The sequence below is a fragment of the Muscardinus avellanarius genome (assembly GCF_963383645.1).
Source record: "Muscardinus avellanarius genome assembly, chromosome: 2".
In the NCBI taxonomy this organism is placed as follows: Eukaryota; Metazoa; Chordata; class Mammalia; order Rodentia; family Gliridae; genus Muscardinus; species Muscardinus avellanarius.
Genome location: NC_137787.1, coordinates 185,676,445 through 185,701,985, shown reverse-complemented (window position 1 = coordinate 185,701,985; position 25,541 = coordinate 185,676,445). Strand labels below are relative to the sequence as shown.

The 25,541-nt window shown below is 36.1% G+C and overlaps 1 protein-coding gene across 2 annotated transcripts in view; it reads right to left on the bottom strand.

The window, feature by feature from the left end:
- The window catches only part of GPC6 (glypican 6), a gene marked incomplete at both ends in the record, with an annotated part of 1,162,580 nt that overhangs the window by 361,348 nt on the left and 775,691 nt on the right, over positions 1-25,541 (bottom strand). For both annotated transcript variants that reach the window (XM_080689891.1, XM_080689892.1), the window contains one exon: positions 7,147-7,312. In XM_080689891.1, the coding sequence (XP_080546017.1) occupies positions 7,147-7,312 (166 nt within the window). The remainder of the gene's footprint in view (positions 1-7,146; positions 7,313-25,541) is intronic.

Here is a 25,541-nt window from a genome sequence, read left to right as displayed (position 1 = left end):
ATAAATTATATAACTATAAATTATATAGATTATAAATTATAATATGTCATTTATTGAGTATATAATAACAAGAAATAGACTGATGAACAAGAATTAAATTATATAGATTATAAATTATAACATGTCATTTATTGAGTATATAATAAGAAATAGATTGATGAACAAGAACTGGGTTTAGGGTTAAAAGCAACACATACACACACATACGACCTAGAGTAACTCTTATGATATCAGGTAATTTTAGATTTTATCCATATTGTGTTCTGTGATCCATGTGAAAATTGCTTGATTCAAGATAGAAACTGTCATCTTGTGTACCCTTGTGCCATTGCCTCCAGACCAGCATCAGCACATGTTGAGAGCCCAAGAGACGCTTGCCTCTGTGCCTGCTGCCCAGGCCTGGGCACCGTGCCACCCTAGGCATTAACCCTACTGTACCACATAAAAATACTTTTGCATATGCAGAGTTCAGAAGAAAACCATTTTCTAAACTTGGGTAATTGATAACAAATGCAGCTAGTGAAAAGCTATTGGGTACCAGCCAACTGTTTCCTATTTAAAATTTTGGTTTCAGTAAGTGGTTGGTATTGCTTCTGTGTCCTGCCAGTATTGCAGACAGAATGAGATATATAATAGATGCCCACAAGAAATGAGAAATATTGAATCAGTGGCTATCAAAGGAAGGCAGACGGTTGGGTGGTGTTAGATTCCAACTGATAGGAAACTCGTGTGTGTGTGTGTGTGTGTGTGTGTGTGTGTGTGTGCTGTGCGTGTGTTTAATATTTCTTGGTGCTTTTAGGAATGCACAAGGGCAAAAGTAAATTTTCTCACTGACAGTGAGACCAGAGTTTTAAATAATTGCTTTGGCTTTTGCTCCTCAATTTAAGGGGTTGTGTTTCTGGACTGTATTATTGAACAGGCTCTTGTATGACATGAGGCAGGGATGAAAAAGTCTTGAAAGCTGACTGCTGAAGACAATTCTTGAGTTTTTCTTTTTCTGCAGTCTAAAGGAAATCACGTGCTATGCTTAAAGTCTAGAAGTTTTTCAACATGCTATTTCAGGGTTTGCCAGCCAGAGTCATTTCATATCATACTTACTATGGACTGCTTTATAACTAAAATGGTTTTATCAGATTTATGCTACAGAATTTCATGCTTCAGAAAATCTTTGAATGTGTGGTATCTTACACAAATGCCCGAAATAGTTCCTTGTGCTTATTTTATATCCTTCTGAAATACAACATCAGTCTTGTACATTTTAAAAAAGGAAAAACCCGAGTTTATTTACTACAGACAATAAATGTTTATTTCCTAATTTCAAATAAAGTTTATCTAACAACATTTTCTCCAAAACCAAAGTAGTGAATATATAAATTACGTTGGAGATAAACAACTCTTGTAGGTTCTAAGGAAGTCATTTGTGTGCCAAAGTTGACATTTATTACGCGACACCAGTCATTTCAGTGACCTAGCACAGCTTCCTTGCAGCTGGCTCTAATTTACAACTTGATAGCAGCTGTCACAATGAAAGGACCGGGCTCATTATCTGATTTGTTTCTGCCATCTCTGCTCTCATGGAGTCCATTAACAACGGGGCTATGTGACTTTTAAATGACTGAATTACCCATACTTCCATTAAAAGAGTAGACCTACAAAGTAAAATAAAACAGCCTCTCTCTACCTTCCCTTCCATTTCTCTGTCTAGTTGTTTCTACGTGCTTCATCCAAAATGCATGTACCGAATCCTGTTCTCATCAATCAGGGGCCTCGTCTGTCCGCTTCAGCTAAAATAAGGTCCAATGTAGGCTCTTGGCAAACATGTGTGCAATCCACGAATAAAGGAAAGAATGAATGGTCATCACACACGGCAGGATCTCTTGGCTTGGTGCAGGTGTAGTGTCTGCCTTGGGTTTCCTTTCTGATACTCTCATGCCAGTTTCCTGTCTTTGAACTCTCTTGAAATTTAGCAATAGATCAACTTGAAAACAAAGCCCAGGCCACGCGTGGTGTCGCACCTTTGTAATCCCCGTGCTTGGGAGGCTGAGACAGGAGGATCGCACAGGTTCGAAGCCAGCCTCAGCTATTTAGTGAGGCTCTCAGCAACTTAGTGAGACCCTGTTTCCAAATAAAGTATAAAATAGGTCTGAGAATATAGCCCAGAGTTAGAAAGCCCCTGGGTTCCACCCTCAGTACCACAAAAAAAAAAAAAAGAAAAGAAAAGAAAAGAAAAGAAAAGAAAAAGAAAGAAAGAAAGAAAGAAAGAAAGAAAACAAACCCCAGGAAGTTTGGTACCATTGGTTTGTCTAATCTTTCAATGCTCAGGACCTAAATAAAAATACAATCTTCTTTGCCTCCCCCCCAATTGAAGAGCATATATAGATCAGAGAACTCAAGCATTTCTTGATAAAACACACATTCTCTAAATTTATCGGTTCGTAACAGTGGTGGTGGTAGTGGTAGTGAAACAATCACAGAAAATATCAGATATAAAAATAAATGAACATTTTAAGGACCACTGACAGATCATGCTAGACTTATTGAAATTGTCGTGGGAACTTAAAAATATCGGGGGCTATATTATAACAATTATGTATACTGTCGCCCTTCAACATCAATTATGTTTGACAATGCTCATTTGGTACAATCATATGTACCATTTTATTCTAAACATTCCAACTAAAGCAGGGCTTTCCTGTGCCTCTAGATTATATTAAATACCCCTGGTCAATAGCCTGACCTTCTATTATCCTACCACTTTATCACAGCTTATTATAATTAATTTAATTAACTATATAATAAAATTATATATTAAATTAATTGTACATTAAAATTTCTGAGCATTAGGATGTATAACTACAATGCATCAATAAAAATTTATTTAAAAATAAAATAAAATTTCTGAGGACAAAAGATGTATATGTATAGCTTGCGCAATATAGTTAGTTGAATTAATATGCTGTGCTTCTTAACTGGATTGGCCTAAAAAGTTAGGCTACATAATTGGGATATAAATTCCTTAAGGTCTTATACTCTGTTATAAGAATCATCCTATAGTATTTTAGTGATTAAAAAAATAGTATAGAATAAAATAGAATTCCTGCCTTTTGTCTCAACCAACCTTTGCCTTCTCTTACTGACAACCCCTTTTAAAAATCTCTCTCTGGTTCCCAGAGTCTGTAAAATCTTAGAAGGTACCAGATGTTTAGAGGAGGCTGTCCCACACATCCTCCATTTTAAAGGGCTCACAAGATTTATTATAGCCATACAAATGTAATTTCAGCCTCAGCCTTTGTGTTCACAAGCTCTGTATAATCTGCAACGTGGCCTCTTGTCAAACAGACCGGTTCTTATCTGTGGAGTGTTAATATCAATGCCAAACACTCAAAATAACCACAGGATATTACTGAAATACGTTCTGCCCACAAACTGTTTCCCTCTAGGAAATTTTAATTTAATGTAAACACTTCAAGAAAACTCATTTTGCATTTAGGCAATATTCAGAAGCTAGGGTGGGGAAAATTGCATGAAAACACAAAACACCTGGGTAGGTGCCCAAGCAAAAACTATCAAGACCTCAAATTAGGTTTTGCTCCTACCGCATTGCTTCTAATAATGAGAACAGACGAAAAAATTCCCTCGTGTTTCTTCAATGCTGCCTAGCTCAGGCGCTCTGTAGTCTACTCATTCATTTGGACTGGCCAGCAAGTTGAAGCTGGACTGTTCTTTGTCCTGAGAAATCCCACAAGCGTCTAGAAAGCAGGAGAGGGCATCTGTGTTTTAAGTACTTTAAAATGGGTCTACTGGCATGCCCTTCAAAGTTGTCAGCAACTTAGAAAAAAAGTGTTTCGTGTAAAGAGTGGAGTTCTTCCTTTTCCTCACATTTATTTAACAAGAATCCTTTGAGCACTGCCTCTATGTGAGGCTCAGAGTTGAATTTCCAGAAAGAGGACTATGAAATGCATCCTGAGGAGACTTCTGGCCTCCTTCAACAACCACAACCACAACCACAACCACCACCACCACCACAACAACAACAACAACAACAACAACAACAACAACATCACACTGACCTTCAGAGGTACGTGGGAAACCACTGGGGCATTTATATGAACACTTAAAACACTTCACCTTAAGTGTGAATTGCCTTTCTTTTAACATGATCCAGATACCAACTGAAATTTAAAAACTGATTAATCACTTTCCATTAATTCCTGGCCTTGCAAAGATCATGAGCATGCGCCACCAATTTGACTCTTGATTTGACTGTGGATTGCATGCCATGGTTAATGTTTTAGGTGAGCTTGTTGTAATGAAAATAAAAAGTGTAAACTGGGATGTTAGCATAGCATGTGTGGTTGGCAGCAACAGGAGTGAAGGTTTGGAGAAAGAGATGCCAAGAACGGGGAGCCATGGGCTGCAGGTGCCAAGCAGAGAGAGGCTATTATATGTCATTTCTGTTGGATTGCCAATTTGCTCACTGATTGTTGCTGCTGCACTCATGAATGCTGTAACGCTGTCATGTTGGATAATATTCGTGTGGAAAATGGAGTTGGCACTTCTGGCTAATTTATGTAATAAATGTGTGAACTAACTCTTCACACTCAGAAGAGTATTAGCAAGAACATATTTTGCTCTGTAAGTCTGGCTTAATGGTTAATTCTCAATGCCACAGCGAGAAAAAGAAAACTGGAAGCATCTTTTTTCCTTAGTAATCCCTAAGACTAGGTGAGGCAGAGGAAGAAAAGGTTTGAGCTATATTCATGTAGGACTAATCACCGGTTCTACTTTTCATTAAAGTCCAACCAAAACACCATGGGTTCAAATTTTCATTTTTACATCAGTGGTTCTCCAGACATTCAATTTTACATCCAATTGGCATGTAGGAAACCCAAATAATTGAAAGTACAAGGATCTGTTGGTGGCACATGCCTGTAATCACATTGCTTGGGAGGTCAAGACAGGAGGATGGCAGGTTCAAAGCCAGCCTCAGCAACTAAGTGAGACCCCATTCCAAAATGAAACATAAAATAGTATTGAGTGTATATCTCAGAAATAGAATGCCCCTGGGTTCAATGCTGACTAGGAAAAAAGAGGAAGGAAGAAAGGAATGAAGGAAGGAAGGATGGATGGAAGGAAAGAAGGAAGAAAATTTTTTTATGTTAAAGTAATTGAGGGAAAGAAAGCCAATTAAAAATTCACTCCTGCTATTAGAAGTAAAAAGGCCTAAATTCTCATTTTTCATTATGTCCTGCTTAACATACAACAATCAACATGCCCACTTTTCATCAATCGATTTCAGGCTGACCAAAGATAATGCTAGAAGTTAGTGCATAAAGGAGAAATGACTCTAACCGTAGCTCTGAGGCTTAACCTAGTTTACAAAATATACAGATTTTTTAGGTTTCATGATGCAATTACTTCTTTATCAGAATTATTTGAGTGTCCTGTCTTTGGAAAATTAATCCAAATTCTAAATTAGATCAAGTTTATTCTTAGTTTTATTTAATTTCCCCCCAATATCTTAGCAAAGAGCAAAAATCTTAGCAAAGAATCATGTCACTTTTGAGTCAGAAGAGAACTTTAATGATTAACTTCTTATAAAGCCTTTATTTTTCAAATAAAATAACCAAAGATCACACAGATTCCTTCCCGACTCACACAAACACACTTACGGGAGCGAGATCAGCCCTTCGATTTACTCTCTCTGAAATGCCTCTGAGATTTTGTTCGATGATTTCCAATTTAATTTATCCCACTCTAAAATCTTTTTTTAAAAAACCCTATGCTTTCCCTAATATGTGAGAGTTAGGGAGAAATGGGTCATAGGAGAAACTCTAGATGAAAAAGGAAATCCTATAGAGGAGCAAACAAGGCAACCTAAAGGAGGAGAAAGGAGGGGGGAAGAGGAAAATCTCTAAAACACACAATGTACTTAAACATATCGAATCAACCACTAAGCCAAGCAAGGGAAGGAGGGACGGGGAGGGAATGGGGTGGGAATTGGGTAGGCGTTAAATCAGTGATGTGTACATGTATGTATGCACAAGTTTTTTACCCCAATATGATGTATGAATATAATACACCAATAAAAAATAAAAATAAATAAATAAATAAAAATTTTAAAAACCTCAAAGCCATTTTCTCTGGCCTTCTTAAGCAAAACAGTGAGTTAGCCAATGGGTTTCATTGCCAAAGCCGAATGCCTATAACCTTAGCACATCTCTGCACAGTGAGCTTAGGTTTCTATGAAGCCGGACACATCTTAGATCTTTGCCCTGCCCTCCACAAATCTTAGATGTCAGAAGACTTTCCTGGTGCCTTCTGGCTTAGAGGTTTGCATAAATGAGGCCGGCCCTCCCAGGCTGACGATTCCTGCTGTTATTCCTACCTCTCTTGTCACTGTAATTGCAGTAGACGCAATTGAAATACTTTTATTTAAAGGCCATTTGACAGAGGAGAAGAAAACACATTTCCTCTTTCAAGGCCTGTGTATTTTCCTGGGAGAAGCCTGCATATAAAATTTGTCCTTTTATCCTTGGACAGCTATTTGGGAAATATCTCTGGGCCGTGCAACCTCGGGACTGATTTCTCCAGCTCAAGAACCGAGCCGAGACCTGCAGCCCTTTCCAGTGTCTCTCTACAGCTCCCCTCTGAAGATCGGAAGGCTGTTTCAGGCTGAGTGCTTGAAACGTTTCCCAGAATGAGATAGAACATTTGCTTGTTTTAGCTAAAATACTGAGCAGTTTTCCTCCTAGAAGTTTAAGGAAGAAGTTGTTTTCTAAAATCTGGGACAATGTTGAGGTAAAACAAATCAAACAGACTACTGTTAGTTGTTATTTTTACAAGGTTTTTTTTTTTTTTTTTCCTAACTTGTTCCTTCTTCCAGGAGCTCACTGACATTCAACAAGATTACTTTTATCTTCATTTTAGAGATGGGCTATTTGAATATGGCAGCCTTGTGCATCCTTAACAGGTTTCTCCTTTGCATAGACAGGGAAGTCTTATTTTGCAGGATAAAGAAAAGAAGAAGAAAAATGCAAAATAAAGCTTATAATCATCTGAGAGCCGTTTTCTGACATGCCATCAAGCCTGGCACACGGGTCCTGTTTTCGCATGTTGTTGTGGATCGGTTCCAATGCTTCTTACCTATGAAGAGGTTCCACTCGGTGTCCAGGTCCGCCTGATTCGCCAAGCAGCCCTTCATGACGTTAAGGCAATAGTTGGTGCAGGGTCTCACAGTGGGAAGCCCCCGGCAGTACGGGCAGTACAGCATCTTCATGAGCGCGCGGATGCACCCAGGGGTGGGGCTGACCTGAGGATGTTTGGAGAGAAAAAGAACTTCAGAATAAAGAAGAATGAAGAGGAGGGGAAAAAATAAAACAAAACACAAAGAAACGGTCTAGGGTGGATCTTTTTCTGTTTGTCCCTATCACTGAGAGCTACATTATGATTGACACTATGACTCACCAATAAAGGTAATTTTTATATTTTTTTTGCAGCACTGGGGATTGAATCCAGGAGCATTCTTCCTCTGAGCTATACCCCTGGCCCTAGTTTTTATTCTTTATTTTGAAACAAGGTCTCACTAAGTTGTGGATGGCTTCACTATGTAGCTGAGGCTGGCTGTGAACCCGTAATCTTCCTGTCTCTGCCTCCCAAGTACTGGGATTATGTGTGCCACCATGCCTAGCTTAATAAAAGTATTTAAAAAATTAAAAACCCAAAGAAAATATAGGCAAAGAAATCTGATAAACCTCAAACAGTTGAGCAGAGTACTAAAGGAACTGTCAGAATCATTTTTAATTTTTAATCTTGAAGCCAGTTAATTACTGTTAAAGTCTTCCCCTTTTTTGTTTTGCTTGTTTGTTTGTTTGTTTTTGTTTTTAGTACTGAACTTTGATTCCAGAGGCATTCTACTGATGAGATACACCACCAGTCCTATCCCTATTTTATTTATGTATTTATTTGCTTGTTTTTTTGCGGTACTAAGATTGAGCTCAGGTGCATTGAACTACTGAGCTATACCCCCAACCCTATTTTATTTTTTAATTTTTTTTTACTTTAAATCTTTTAATTTAAAATTGTATGACAATTTTAGGGAATTGTTTAATAAGATATAAATATCCCCCCAATACATCTATTCTGGAATATCTGTTTTGACAATGTTAAATCTCTTTATATTTCTTTACATGAAAACAAAATTAAAACTATCCATATAGAATATTTTAAGTATTGTGCACATAATTTAATAAGACATAGTAAAATATGCGTTGATTTTTTTTAGCATTTCTGAAAATCTAATTTTTTTTTTTTAAGTTGCCGAGAGCCTCACTGAGTAGCTGAGGCTATCCCTGAACCAGGATTACCTGAATGCTGGGATTACCATGCGCCACCACTCCCGGCTAGTTTATACATTCTTTTTTTTTTTTTTATTTTTATTGGTGCACTGTATTCATACATCATAGTGGGATACAAACTTTTGTAGAAATACATGCACACACTGCCCAGTCAGCCCCCACCTGATCCCCATCTCATTCTCTCCCCATCCCTCCCTCCCATGCTTGGCTTAGTGGTTGACATCTAGTATTATAGCAATTTATCAAAAATTAAAAATGATAATCTCACATAACAGTTTCATTTGTCTGATACCAAGCTTTTGATGACTTAAAGATGACATTTCAATATTTCTTTTTGCTTTCTTTCTTACCAGAGAATATTTTTTTTCTATTTTTTTAGGTGAAACTATCATATATTTATATATTTATTTTTCAGAAAAAAAATCTATCCTAATATGGAATATGGACTCTAGATACCCAAAACGATCTTGAAAAAGAACAAAGCTAGAAGATATATATTTTCTGATTTCAAACCATATAAAGCTACAATAATTGAAACAGTGTAGTACTCTTCTAAAGGCAGATATATAAACCATTGGAGTTAAATAAAAGCCTAGAGCTAAATTCTTCCCTATATTGTCAAGTTATTTTTGACAAGGTTTCCATGAACATTTGGTGGTAGAAATAATAATCTTTTAACTAAATATTGTTGAAAAATAATAATTACATGGAAAAGAATAAAATTGGACCCTTACCTAATCCCATATACAAATATTAACTCAAAATAGATAAAAGACCTAAATATAAATCTTAAGACTATAAACTTTTAGGAGAAAATCTGGGTCATAAAACCTCACAACATTGAAATTGGCAGTGATTTCTTGGTTATGATTTCAATGGCACAGGCAACAGAAGAGTATACAAACTCCCTAAAAAATAAAAAAAAATATTGTATATCCAAAGACAATGTAAACAGAGTTAAAAGTTACTAATAGAATGGGATAAAATATTTCCAAATGCTCTATCTGAAGGTATATTAATATTCCAACTAGAAATCCTAAAAATTAACAACAATAAAGGCAAACAATACCATTTAGAGATAGGTAACAGATTAACATAAATAATGAATCTCCACAGATAACCAATCTTAGTTGTCTGTTGGATGGAAAATCTTGTTTCTCTGGTTCTGGTGTGTGTTACCTATTTCTTCTTTGTAGTTAATCTCTTTGAGTATTTTCTCTAGTGCTGGTTTTGAAGACATAACTTCCTTCAGTTTCTGTTTGTCATGGAAGCTTCTTATTTCTCCATCTAATTTGATAGAAAGTTTTGCTGGGTAGGAAATTTTTGGCTGGAAGTTGTTTTCTTTCAGAGTTTGGAATATGTTACTCCAAGCCCTTCTGGCTCTCATGACTTGGTTTGGAAAGTCTGGAGTGATTCTAATTGGTTTGCCTCTGAATGTCACTTGGCCCTTTGTTTTTGTTGCCTTTAAGATTCTCTGCTTGGCTTCCACATTGGTCATTTTGACAATTATGTGGCGTGGGGATCCTCTTCTCCGATCCTATCTAAAGGGACTTCTATAAGTTTCCTGGACCTGTGTATCAACCTCTTGCTCTATGTTTGGAAAATTTTCTGCTATTACTTCCTTGAAGAGATTGTTGATCCCTTTGGTTTCACTTTCTTTGCTCTCCTCTATTCCAATTATTCTTAGGTTAGCTCTCTTAAAATGGGCCCATATTTCTTCAATATCAGATTCCTGCTGTCGGATATTTTTTCCTAGATTAGAAACTATGCGTTCATTTTTGGAATGATCATCTTCTAAGAGCGAGATTCTGTTCTCCATGTGGTCTAATCGGTTGTTTGTGCTTTGAATTGAGGCCTTTACTTCATTAATTGCATCCTTTATCTCTTTTTGGCTCTCTCTGAGTTCTTTCCGAAGCACCTCTGTTATTTCTACAGTTATTTTCCTGATTTGATCTTCTAGAAATCTCTGATTTTCTGTTTTATCGGGTTCTGATGTTGTGGGGTTGTGGGCATTCATTGCTCCAGTATTATTCCTCTTTCCCATGATTTCGGAAGTTTGTGCTTTCTCTGGGTTCTTCCCTTGGGGTCACTATGACTTCACTTAACGTGTTCTGGATCTCGAGTCAGTAGTATCTCAGACCCCACTACTCCTTTACTGGGTTGTATCACAGAGTCTCCGACCCAGAGTCAATAGAGGCTGCTTTAGACTGTGGGGGGTGCCAGGTTGCACGTTCTCCTATGGTGTGATATCTCTGCCATGCCCCTCCCCCACTGGGTCAAGTCCCAGGGAGTACAGTACAGGGATTTCTCCTCTGTGGCCCGCAATTTGACTCACTGTTCTTGAGTACGCAGATGTAGCCGTACTGGACTCGGTGAATTCGCTGCTGCTGCCGCTGGTGACAATATGGTGCTGCTGCTATGCCCTCAGCCGTGAGGCTGGCGTATTTCTTCTTGGTTTTGAGTTCTACTCTGAATCCCTGCAGCGTGTGCTGAGCTCAGCCACTGGGAGCTTTAGATGCTCCCTGCGCCGAGAAATCCTGCCTGGCTGTTCCACAGCGGCTTACCTCGGCTTGCTGTAGCCGTCCGGTGAATTCGCCGCTGCCGCCGGCAGTATGGCGCTGCTTCCGCGTCCTACATTTTTAAATTTTGAAACAAAGTCTCACTAAGTTGCTGAGGTACCAGGCAGGTCTGGAATCTGCCATCTTCTTGTCTAAGCCTGTCAAGTACTGGGATTATAGGCACACACCACCATATCTGGCACTGTTAAATATTCCACTTTAGCAAAGTAATATCAACTTTATTTAAATGTCCCTGTCAACATCCTGATATTGATGTCACTGTAATTCAGCCCTAGTATTTAGACCTTGCTTCATTGCAATAGAACATAAAATGATATAATAATGCACGTGAAAACAATTTTCAAAGTTAAAAGCCCCAGAAAATGTAGATATTATTAAAGTTTAATGTGACACCTTTAGAAGTTTCCAACTTGTTACTTGACTCTTTCTAAAGGCAGTTGGAAGAGATACTTCCTTTGTACATAACATTTTCTAAAGAATTAGTACTGACTCCTCTGGGATTTCCAAGATCCAGGCCTGCTTGGAAACAACAGGACTGCTTAGGCATCATCTTCAGGCATCTGCCACCACGTAGTTCTTAAAATTCATGGAAAATGGACCCAGTGTTGAATGTAGGCAGAAATCCTTGTAGTGATTTGGAAGAGTTACCATCAAGCGACAATGAGGTGCTATTTGATGTAAGAAACACTCCTCCTAAGTGAATCAATTCTAAACCACTAAGGACTTAACAAAAGCCATTAAAAATCCTAGTTCAGACTCAAGAGCAAAAATAATTCAATCCATATAGAGCCACAATAGCAAAAAATAAAAATGTACAGAAAGTTCACATGACTAGATGTAACATTATTGTCATACCCATGGCTTTACATAATTTTCATGTTTTAATCACATAAATATCATTGTACGTGTTTTCTAGATTTGTGGAAACGCCTACCAGCTTATATCATCTAGACCTCTTAGAGAGTTGTGGTCTTAGAAGACAGGCCTGGGTCCATAGGTGATATCTACCTGGGTCCCTTTGACCCAGATCACTAACAGATAATGCATAACACCAATGTAATTCTGGGACAGTAAGAAGCATTTTAACACAAATGGGCACTTGAAATTACTTGAATTATTCCATGCTATTCTATGCTTTACCTAGAAAAGCACAAACTAGGATATTTTTGGTCTGTAACATTCTCAAAATTCTATGCTATATACTGAAAACTTCCCTGATACATTATTTCATGAAATAAAGCCATCAGTGTGTTTATTAAGGCACCAAACATTCTAGTTGTGCTCTTTAGCTTTTTTCTCTCAAAAATAAATTAACAATTTCCAAGATACACACAAGATGACTTTTATAGTAAACAGCCATATTCTCACTAATAAATGGAGCAATTCACGTTTTCCTACATTTGCGCTCTGTTATAATCTACCCATCCATTAATCCACCTTATTTTTATGTCAAAGTAATATCCTTTTATTATTTATTTTAAGGTAATGTCCTTTTGGTTTTTACTTTTTCTGGTAATTTAATGTTGACCTGAATAGAACAGAATCAACATGATCAACAACAGAAGTCACTTGACGTCAAAGCAAAAAAGTGAAATGAAATTAACATTTCATTATGCAGGTACTTAGAGAATAGCTTAGCATTAATTAAATCCAAAGCTCAGCATTCTAACAACAAAATAAAAATGAACAAAAAAATGAAACAGAAGCGAGGGGTTGGGTGACTCTAATATTGAGAACATATTGGCACTATTATAGCATCTTCTCTAGCCTGGCCATTTCATAGAAAATACTAAATTTTATCCACAGTTGAGGAGTCTTCCTTTAAATTTTCTCTTATCCATAAGTATGTCAAGCAATCCACAAAACACACACACACACACACACACACACACACACACACAAATTAATTCTGTATCACTCTGCTGTATTAATGTTGACTTTCAAATCCTTACTTGGCATGGTTGTGGTTTTATAAGCCGGTTCCTCTATGATTTCATCTTATAGGGTTTTTGTTTTCAGATTCTTGCAACTTCTCTCCTGACTTGGATGCTTTTCTCTAGGGACACATACTTTTCACTTGGCCTGACCAAGCTTTTTCATGCTTTGATTGCTGAGTTTTTGATTGGCTCACCATTGCTATCATATTTCCTTACTCAGTTTAGTGGTTTGGACTTAGAATGTTCCCCTAGGCCTCACAGAAACAAGGTAGTAAAGTTAGACACGGGCCTGGTTGCTAAGGAGCCGTCCCTGGGAGTGTGATCTTGGAGGTCATATATGGTTCTTCCCTCCTCTTGCTCCTTCTGCTTCTAGCCTCTGTGATATGAGAGCAGAGCCCTTGTGCTCTCTCTCTCTACCTCCCGCCACCATGTCGTGACTCTGCAGACCGGGCCTCACATGGACTGAATCTCTCAGTCTCCTAAAATTGAGAAAATAAATTTCCCTTCCTCTAGGTTGTGTCGTCAGTCATTTTGGATCACAGCATTGAGAATGTTGACTAAGGCACTCACTGTCCCAGTATAAAATCTTGAGCATTTGTCAATACTGGGGATGCAAATTTGAGATCTCTTGGGCACCCGTGACTGCCTTGTTCACCATTATAACCTTTATCACCTTTATCACTCTGAACAACATGTATATCATAGGAAAAGTTATGATTTAGACACTCAGTAAGGCCTTTTTTTTTTTTTTTTTTGCAGTACTGGGAATAGAACCCAAAGGCATTCTACCTCCACGCTCAGCCCTATTAAGGCTTTTTGAATTTAACTCTCTATCATGTTTTCCCATTTCTTAACCACATTGGTATTCAAAGACAAAAAAGATAAACACACAAAATAATTTTGTACTTCTTATCATTCAATTGCTGCTTTTTAACTTTTAAGTCAAAGGCTATTGATTGCATTAATTAAAAAGCTGTGTTTTTGAAAAAAAATTATCTTGAAAACAGTACGATTTTCTCAGTCTGACATTTCAGAAGAGTCTTCTACTTAGGGTAGCAACCAACAGAGAAAATTGAACAGTCTTAATAATCCAAAAGAATAATGTTGTTCACATTAAGTGTGGGTCCCTGAACACTTAAGGAAATGACATCTTTTTTGGGTCAAATAAAGTTCATATGAAGAAGAAGAAAGCAGAGAGTAGGGGATGAAGTTGAAGCTGTCCTGTTCACACAACACATTGTTTGAGCTTTCACACCTTAAAGACCATTCCTTCAAACTGAAAACTTTTGGAAGCAAGCCTCCAAAAAGGTTGTTTTAAGTGCCATTTGTATGAGGGGCTCTTTCTATTTGTAATAGTGTTTTGTAATTGTGCTACAACTACTCTTTAAAAAATTATTTAATTTATCCAGGTGTGGTGGCACATGCTTGTAATCCCAGCATTTTGGAGGCTGAGACAGGAGGATCCAGGTTCGCAGACAGCCTTAGCCTACTACTTACTGAGGCCCTTTGAAAGTCAGTGAGACCCTGTTTCAAAATAAAGACTAAAAAATGGGACTGGGGGTGTAGCTTAGAGGTAGAATGCTTCTGGGTTCCATCCCCAGTACTGCAACAACAACAAAAAAGTTCATTTAATTTGAAGCCCAGTGTGTTGGCACATGCCACCACATGCCACCGAAGGCTTGTAATCCCAGCACTTGGGAGGCTGAGATAGGATGGTTACAAGTTTGAGGCCAACCTCAGCTATTTAGTGAGGTCCTCTGCAAATTCGTGAAGCCCTGTTTCAAAATAAAGAATAAAAAGTAGGGCTGGGGATGTATCTTGACGGTAGAATGACCCTGGGTTCAATACTCAATACAAAAAATAAAAAATTGAATTTAGAAATTAATACAGACACACACAAATGAAAGAGTAAAGTCATGGGTACTCTAAAAGTACTGTAATGGCAATATTTTACATGCCTGTACTATAATATCAGGACAAAGAACTGACATTTTTATACTGCTATTAACCAATCCATAAATCCTATTCATTTTTAAACCTCTGTGTGTGTATACACAATTATGTGCAATTTTAGCCCATGTACAGATTTATATATCTACTACTAACATATAAAACCATCCTATCACCACAATAGACCCATCATGTGCTCCCTCGCCCTCATCCCTTGTCCCTATCAGCTGGTAGTCAGTAATCTATTATTTTTTTTAATCTGTGTATAATTTTGTCATTTCAGAAACATTATATAAATAGAATCATATAGTACTTAATCTTTTGAACTCAACTTTCTTATTGACCATAATGCCCTTGAGGTAGCCACAGGCTGTCACATGCATTAAAAGTTCATTCCTTTTTATTGATAAGTAGTTTTCCATTGTTAGGATACACTAGAATTTGTTCAATTATTTACTTACTAAAGGAGAAGTGGGTTGTTTCTAGTCCTTTGTGATTGGGAATAATAAGCTATGGCCATTCACTTACAGGTTTTTGGATCCATATGAGTTTCCATTTCTATAGGCTAAGTTCCCAGGGGTGTAAATGATGGTTCATATTATAAGTATATGATAAATTCTGTAAGGAAAAATGACAAGTGTTTGTCGTATTTCACATTTCCACCAGCAATGTGTGTGAGAGAGTTTTTTTTATACAACCTTGTCAGTATTAGAATTGTCACCATTTTTAAATTTTAACTGTTCCAACTGGTATATTATTTACTCTTAGAGTATGAGTTTTCTCTGGATAACATCATGCCAGCATTCTAGCCTAAATTGGTTCTAATGAACATCAAATAATTCACTATTATGGCTGTGAATAATATATAAAATAAAAAAGTCTAAAATAGATGTTTTAATGTTCAGCAAAACCAATGAAAAAAAGGAATTCTAAAAACTGACTTATAAATATTGAGAAGAGAATATCTCAAAGATATTGAGCCACAGATTTGTAAATTTTGTGGACTATTAAAACAAATTTTCTAAAAAATTGTGCTCTTTTAGCTATAATAACTAATATAACCCCTTTTGAATAATAAAATGTTGAAATTATTCTTTTAGTTGATAATATGAATTTTTGTTATATTTGAAAAATATAGTCATAGCTACCTAGGAACTCAAATAGATTGGCAAATAAACATAAAATTTTAAGTTCATGATGTTGACATTTCATTTTGAGCTAACTTGAGCTCTCACCTAACTTTTACATGTCGGCTATTATTATTTATAATTCTTTATTAAGAAGTACAAAATGCACCAATAAAAAAGTAAAAAATAGCCGGGTGTGGTGGCGCACACTTGTAATCCCAGCGCTTGGGAGGCAGAGACAGGAGGATCGTGCAGGTTCGAAGCCAGCCTTGCTGGCTTAAGGAACCCTGTTTCCAAATAAAATATAAAAAAATAGGTCTTGGAGTGTAGCCCAGAGGTAGAAGGGTTCCATCCTCAGTACCACCAAAAAAAAAAAAAAAAAAAAAAGTAAAAAATAAAATTAAAAAAGTCACAAAAAGTGAAAAAAAAAATGGCCAATTGTTCTTTTTCTGTTATAGCACTCTTGGAAAGAATAACAAAAGTTTATGAAACAACCAAGTAAGATTTCCGTGTAAAATTACATCTTGGTTCAGTCCTATTTTAACTTATTCTCATTCTGTTTATGTATAATGAATGATTGAAAAGTTATCACCTTGTAGTTGATATTATAACAAAATATAACCAAGTTTCCTTGTAAAATAACACGGCTAGAATAAATTCTTTATTTTTAAGTAAGAGGTGATGCTATTCCCACACTTTTGAATGTATGATTATATTAAATAGCCATACTTTCTGATATATCATTATATTAAATAACATTTCTGTTCCTGAGCTTAATACATATGCTGGAGTGTCTTCTGAAGCATTCCAGTATTATTATATTATATTCAAGTTAGTTTTCATGTTAGGTAGCTTACTAATTATAATTGGTAACTTATAAATAGGTCTTGTAATAAGTTTAAGGAAACTTAAATTTGTATTTATCGTAGAAGAATTCTGTATAAAGGGAACATATGAGAGGGCATTTAGGTCAGAATTAGGGAACCAGGGAATCAGGATTGACAGGGAGGGCTTCTGAAAGAACCCTTGGAATCCGATCTCTGTGAGACCTCTGTGAGATGAGACACACACAGGAGACATGGCATCACTGTAACAGCGGAGTGGGAAGAACCCAGAATTGGCCTCTTCACTGAAGACTCTATTAAGCTAGTGGTGGAAAATGCAAAATCAACTGTTCAGAAATCTAGAATCCGATAAAAACAAGAGCAACAACTTACAGCAACCAGTAGTCTTTAATCAAGAAAGAGACTGCTAAATTTAAGTTTTAAACCCACTTCTAAATCTTCAGTCTTAAGAAGTTTAGAAATATTGCAATCACATGATGTACTTTATCTTACCACAATGGAACTGGAGCTAGGAGTCAATAACAGAGAGAAAACTAAAAAATTCACAAATGTATGAAAATTAAACCACATGCTCTTAGATAGCCAGGAGGTTGAAGAAGAAATTGCTAGGGAAATTAGAAATTACTTAGATGAATGAAAGTAAAAACTACAAGATGCCAAAACATATAACCAGAAATTCCTACCTTGAAAGAGAAGCAGGAACTGGAATCAATAACCTAATTTTATATCTTAAAGAATTGAAAAGTAAAAGAAAGCTATAAAAAGAGAATCAAATAAATAATAATATAATGAAAAAAGTAAAAAGAGAAAGAGGTCAGTGAAATTAATAACTGTTTATTTGCAAAAATGAACAAAATTGGTAAACCTTTAGCTAGACTAACATTAAAAGTAAGACAAACTGTGTCACACAATCAGAAATGAAGGCCAGGGCATTACGAACCTTATAGAGATTGAAATCATTATATAAAACTGCTATGAAATTTTATGATAGAGTGGGTAGAATGGTATGCTTCCAAAATACACACCCACCCAGAAGGTCCAAATGTGATCACATTTAAAAATGTCTTAGAAGAATGAATGATACACTATTGAATGACGAATGGGTAAGAGCAGAAATTAGGGAAGAAATAAAGAAATTTATGGAAACAAACGAAAACAGAGACACAACCTACCAAAACCTATGGGACACCATGAAGGCAGTACTAAGAGGATAGTTTATTGCATTGAGTGCCCATATAAAAAGGACGGAGAACCACCAAGTAAAGAACCTAATAACACAACTCAAGGATCTAGAAATTCTGCAACAGTCTATTCCCAAAGCCAGCAGAAGACAAGAAATCATCAAAATTAGAGCAGAAATAAATGAAATAGAGAACAAAAAAACAATTCAAAGAATCAATAAAACAAAAAGTTGGTTCTTTGAAAAGATTAATAGAATTGATAAACCCCTGGCCAACCTAACCAAAAGAAAAAGAGAATCAACTCAAATTATCAAAATTAGAAATGAAAAAGGAGATGTCACCACAGATAGTGAAGAAATTCAAAATATTATCAGGACCTACTTTAAAAATTTATAATCCAATAGATTTGAAAACCTGGAAGAAATTGATAGATTTCTAAGCACAGTTAACCTTCCTACACTCAACCAAGAGGACATAGCAAGCCTAAACCAACCAATAACAACCAAAGAAATAGAAATGGCAATAAAAATTCTTCCACCAAAGAAAAGCCCAGGCCCAGATGGGTTCCCAGCTGAATTCTACAAAACCTTCAGTGAACAACTAATACCAATACTGCATAACATGTTCCGGGAAATTGAAAGAGATGGAACTCTTCCAAATTCTTTCTATGAGGCCAGTATCACATTAATCCCCAAACCAAATAAAGATACCTCAAGAAAGGAAAACTACAGACCAATATCCTTAATGAACATAGATGCAAAAATTCTAAACAAAATACTAGCTATACGCATTCAAAACTATATCAAGAGAATAATACATCATGACCAAGTTGGTTTCATCCCAGAAAAACAAGGCTGGTTCAACATACGCAAATCAATACATGTTATTCACCACATAAATAGAACCAAGAGCAAAAACCACATCATCATAGCAATAGATGCTGAAAAAGCATTCGACAAAATCCAACACCCATTTATGTAAAAACACTGCAAAAAATTGGGATAGAAGGAAAGTACTTCAACATCATCAAGGCAATATACTGCAAACCCAAAGCCAACATTATATTGAATGGGGATAAACTGCAAGAATTTCTGCTTCAGTCAGGAACAAGACAAGGATGCCCACTATCACCACTCCTTTTCAATATAGTCCTTGAGACTCTTGCTGCAGCAATCAGACAAGAGAAGGAAATCAAAGGAATCCACATAGGAAGAGAGGAAGTAAAACTATCCTTATTTGCAGATGACATGATCCTTTATCTGGAAGACCCAAAGAACTCAACCAAAAGACTTCTGGAGCTGATCGACAAATTCAGCAAAGTCGCAGGTTACAAAATCAACCTAAAGAAATCAGTGGCCTTTCTTTATGCCAACAACAAATCCACAATGAAAGAAACAAAAACAACAATTCCATTCACTATAACCTCAAAACCAATAAAATACCTAGGAATAAACCTAACCCAAGATGTAAAAGACCTCTACAACAAAAACTATAAAACATTAAAGAAAGAAATTGAAGAAGACCTTGGAAGATGGAAAGATCTCCCGTGCTCATGGATAGGCAGAATAAATATCATCAAAATGGCCATTCTGCCAAAACTGATCTATAGGTTCAATGCAATTCCCATTAAAATACCAGTGACATTCTTCAGAGACCTAGAAAAATCAATCATGAACTTCATATGGAGAAAGAAAAGACCTAGAATAGCCAAAGCAATTCTCAATAACAAGAAACACGCAGGAGGCATTACAATCCCAGACTTCAAACTATACTATAGAGCAATAGTAGTAAAAACAGCATGGTACTGGCACAAAAACAGATATACTGACCAGTGGATTAGAATAGAAGATACAGAAACAAACCCACACATCTTTAGTCAATTAATCTTTGACAAAGTGGCCAAACACATATGCTGGAGAAAAGACAGCCTTTTCAACAAGTGGTGCTGGGAGAACTGGCTAACCATTTGTAAAAAGATGAATCTAAACCCCTATATCTCACCTAACACAGGAATCAACTCAAGATGGATCAAAGACTTAGAAATTAGACCTGAGACTGTGAAGTTAATAGAGGAGAGCATAGGTCAACACTACAACATATTGGCACAGGCAGTAACTTTCTCAACAAAACATCCAAAGCTCAGGAAATTAAAGCAAGAATAAACAAGTGGGATAACATCAAACTAAAAAGTTTCTTCTCATCAAAGGAAACTATCAATAACCTAAAGAGGAAGCCTACAGAATGGGAAAGGATCTTTACCAGCCACCATTCTGATAGGGGGCTAATATCCAGAGTATACAAAGAGCTCAAAAGACTCTACACTAGCAAAACAAACAACCCAATCAAGAAATGGGCCAATGAAATAAATAGACACTTCACAAAAGAAGAGATACAAAGGGCTAATAGATACATGAAAAGATGTTCTTCATCACTGGCCATCAGGGAGATGCAAATCAAAACTACACTGAGATTCCATCTAACCCCAGTCAGAGTAGCAAGCATAAAGAAATCAAACAACAACAAATGCTGGCGAGGATGTGGGGAAAGAGGAACTCTTTTACACTGTTGTTGGGAGTGCAAACTAGTTCAGCCACTATGGAGATCTGTGTGGAGATTCTTAAGAAAGGTGGGAATAAATCCAACATATGATCCAGCTATACCACTCCTGGGTATCTTTCCAAAGGGGTTGAATTCAGAGAAATACAGCAACATATGCATACCTATGTTCATAGCAGCACAATTTGTAATAGCCAAAATATGGAACCAACCCAGATCACCATCAACAGATGAATGGATAGCAAAACTTTAGGAAATACACACAATGGAATTCTATTCAGCCATAAAGAAGAACAAAATTATATCATTTGCAAGAAGATGGAAAGCCCTGGAGAGCATCATGTTAAGTGAGATCAGCCAAGCACAGAAGGAGAAGATACACATGTTTCCTCTAATATGCCCAAACTAGGAAACACAAAGGATACCAGTGGGACTCCAGATATTGAAGGGGAAATACTAGCTAAGTTTTAATGGAAAGATAGGAGAGGAGAAAGGCCGATCTTGATTAATGAGGGTCTACACCTGAACATGTGTAAAATTATGAATAAGACATGGTTAACCTGGACAACCATTGGTGGGAGGGGGGAAGAGAAAACGGGGGCGGGGGGGGAGAGGGCACCAAATATAGTGTAAATGTATACTATTTGTGTTCAATAAAAAAATTGTTAATAAAATAAAATAAAATAAAAAGATATCTACAGAAAAAAATAAAAAAATAAAAAATAAAAATGTCTTAGTAGATATAAATGAGGTCAGCATTAATATCAAATCATACTTGACTGGGATTAAAAAATCCAATTAGAATTTCCTGAGGCTGGAAAAGATGCACAGAGACACAGAGAAGAAAGGATGTGGGATGGAGCTGAGGCTGGAATGATACCTCTACAATCCAGAGATACCAAGTATTGCAGTGCAATGCCCAGTAGAAGCTGGGAAAGAGGCAAGAAACAGTCTCCCCCTCCAAGCAGTCAGAAGAAAACACCCTGATTTCTGCCTCTGGGTTCTTGACACTTCTCTGGGCATCGTAACAGCCAACACTACTTGGTACTAAAGTTAGACAAAGATAAAATAAGAAAAAAAAACTATATGGTAAAAAACTATATGGTAAAACCAGTTATACATATTGATTAAAAAATATTTAACAAAATACTAGCAAAGGGAATCTAATAGCTTACTAAAAAGATTACATACCATAAATAACTGGGATTTATTCCATGAAAGCATTGTTCAAGACAAGAACAACAAGTATAGTACATCATATTAATGGCACATGATCATGCTCAATTACACGGAAAAGGCATCTGACAAAATTCAACATGGCTTCATGATTAAAAACATATAAAAAATCAGGATTAAAAGAAACATTCTAAACACGACAAAGAACATTTATGAAAACACATAGCTAACATGGTCAAAAAAAAAGTTATCTCAAATTCAGGACATGACAGGCAGCCCTTCTTTCACCACTCCCATTCAATACCATGTTCAAATTTCATACAGGGTCATTAAATAAAAAAGTAGAAGATATCAAAATAAAAAAGGAAGAATTAAAACTATATTCACAGATGACATGATCCTATTTATAGGAAATCCCAAATAATGCACACAAAACAAAGACATAAACAAACAGCACTAAAACTCACAGATGAATTCAGTAAAACACAACACAAAAATCTTTTGGGTTTTGCTATACCAGCAACTAGCAATCTGAAAAAGATATAAATAAAACCACTTCATTGGCTTTTAGAATAATAAATCATTTAACCAATAATAAATCATTCAACCAAGAATTTTTTTGTGTGTGTGGTACTGGGAATGCAAGCCAGGGGCATTCTACCTCTGAGTGATACCACCAGCCCTATTTTTTATTCTTTATTTTGAAACAGGGTCTCACTGAATTGCAAAGGGCCTCACTAAGTAGCTGAGGTTGGCTTCGAACCTTCACAATCCTCCTGTCTCAGCCTCCCAATGCTGGGATTACAAGGGTGAGCCACCACGCCTGGCTGTAAATGATAAATTTTACATTTAAAATGTAGAACATTGTTGAAAATAATTATAAAAAATGCAAATTAGTGGGAAGACATCTCATGTTCATGGATGAGAAGACAACATTGTTAGAAAGCAATACTACTAAAAGACATAAATTTATGGACTAATTATAATCTCTATCAAAATCCTAACAATTATTCCTACAGACATGTAAAAGCTGCTCCTCTAACTTATACGGAATTGTAAGGGGATCAAACAGCCAAAACAATCTTGAAAAAGTAGGAGATTAACTGAAAGACTGACACTAATTTCAAAACTCAGAAACTCCCTAATGGAAATGATGTACACCCACAAACATCAATGTTAATCACTAAGCCAGACATGAGAAGGAGGGAGGGGGAGAGAATGCAGTGAGAACGGGATAAGGGCTGAAGTGATGTGTACATGTATTCCTCTAACATCTTGTACTCCATTAAGATGTATGACTAAAAAAAAAGAAAGTAATCCAAACACTGCTGACATTCTCAGGTAATGTCACTTCTGGGTACTTATCCAAAAGAGTCATTAACAGGCATTAATAACTCTTTTGACATTATTAACACTAACTGTTATTAACAGTTAATAGAGGTATTTTCCTACCTACGATCATAGCCTGATCCATAATAGCTAAGATGTGAAAACAACCTAACCAACCTAACTTTCAATGATGAAAGAAGCAAACAAGAAAATATGATAAATGCATAAATGGAAAATGGTTTAACCTTAGAAAAAAAGAAATTTTATAATATGCTACAATATGAATGAACCTTGAAGACATAATGCTACATGAAATAAGGTTGTCATGAAAGAAAAAATACTATATGATTCCACTTATAGGAAGTATCTAAAGTAGAGAAACTCATGGAAGCAGAGTAGAATGATGATTGTCAGAAATTAGAGGGTAGAAAAAGAGGGAATTGCTATTCATTGAATGTAAAGTTTTAATCATACAAGATAAAATCATCGTAGAGATATACTATAAAACAATGTGAACATGGCTAATGATATTGTACTGCAACATTTTAAAGAAATAGACCTCATGTTTTGTGTTGTTTATAACAACAATAAATCATACTGGCATAAGGATAGATATAAATTAGTTGATTAGAAGAGAAAAAGTGAAAGTGAATCCACATATTTATTGCCCATCAATTTTCAACGAGATGTAGAGACCCTTCAATGGGAGAAGAGTCTCATCACCAACTTGTACTGAGAAAACTGTATTTTCATATGCAAAAAAAAATGAAGGTGCACCCTACTTCATACTTTCTTAAATAAAATACTCAGAATAGATCCATGACTTAAATATGAGAATAAAAGTTATAAAATTCTTAGAAGAAACATATGAGGTGAATCTTCATCACCCTGGATTTGGCAATGGACTCTTAGGTATGATATAAAAAAAATATAGACAAGTTGAACTTCACAAAAATTTTAATTGTTCTATGCCTAAAAGAAAAGATATTATCAAGGAAGCAAAAAGAACCTAGAGATAGGAGAAAATGGTTACAAATCATATTTTTGATAAAGGTCTAGTATTCAGAATATATAAAGGACTCCTACAACACAAGAGATAAAGAACCTAATACAAAGTAGGAAAAAGATTTAAACAGACATTAAAAAAAACTTTAAATGCTCAGAAACTCATGAAAAGTAACTAGTAACTGAGGAAATGCAATTAAAATGAGATAGTACTCCATAGCACTACTAGGAATATAATAAAAATAAAAATAATAACAAGTGTTCATTTGGATGTAGAGAAATTGGGACACTAAATATTACTAATGGGATGTAGAAAGGCCTGGTGACTTTGGGGAAAAAACTGTTGGCTCTTCAAAAAGTTTATCTTAGAACTAATATATCACTCAGCAATTCTACTACTTATCCTAAACCTCAAAAAGTAAAGCATATATCACAAGAAAAGTTTGTACATAAATGTTTATAGCAGCATTGCTCCCTATTAGCAAAAAAAAAAAAAATCTGGAAATATCTCAAAGGTTAATGAACTCATCAATGATAAAAAATGTGGTATATCCATACAATGAAATAATATTCGGCAATTAAAAGAAGTGATAGTCTGATATATACTGCATCATGGATTAATACTGAAAGCACGGTGTTAAGCCAGTCATAGACGATCATGATTCTATTTAAACAAAATTTCCAGAATAGGCAAACCTGTAGAGATGAAAAGTTAGTAGCGATTGTCAGAAGCTAGAGCATAGAAGAAGTAGAAGCAGAAGCGGAACTGGAGAGTGACCACCAAAGGGCATAAGTTGACCTTTATTGTGAAGAAAATGTTTCAAAGCCAGATGATGGCAACATGATGGCAGTCAGCACTGAAAATATACTAAAAACTACTGACAGCTTCGCTTTAAGTGGGAGCCCTTTATGATATGTAAATAGCATCTCAATAAAGCTGTTTATAAAGTGAAATAGAAGAACCTTTAACAGAGGAATTCCTACTACTGCACTTGTGAATGGTATAGGAATTTCAGGGTTGGGGTGTAGCTCAGTGGTAGACCATGTGCTTAGCATGAGCAAGGCCCTGGGTTCTATCTCCAGTACAAAAGTAAACAAACAAACAAAATACATTTCAGAGCTAGTGACACAATTCTTTATCACTAACTAAAGGCTACATTTAGCCATGTAGTCACAGCAAAAATAAACTATTTAAATAATACGAACCATGAATTAAGTGATTATCAAAATCAGTTTGAGCCAGGCATGATGGCACACGCTTGTAATCCCAGCATTCAGGAGGCTGAGACCGGAGGATCACGGTTCACAGACAACCTCAGCTACCTAGTGAGGCCCTCTGCAACTCAGGGAGACCCGGTTTCAAAATAAAGAATAAAAAATAGGGGAGGGGTTGTAGCTCAGAGGTCGAATGCCCCTGGGTTCCATTCCCAGACCCGCCAAAAAAAAAAAAAAAAAAAAAAAAAGTTAGTTTGATGTGCATGACTTGACTTTAATATTTT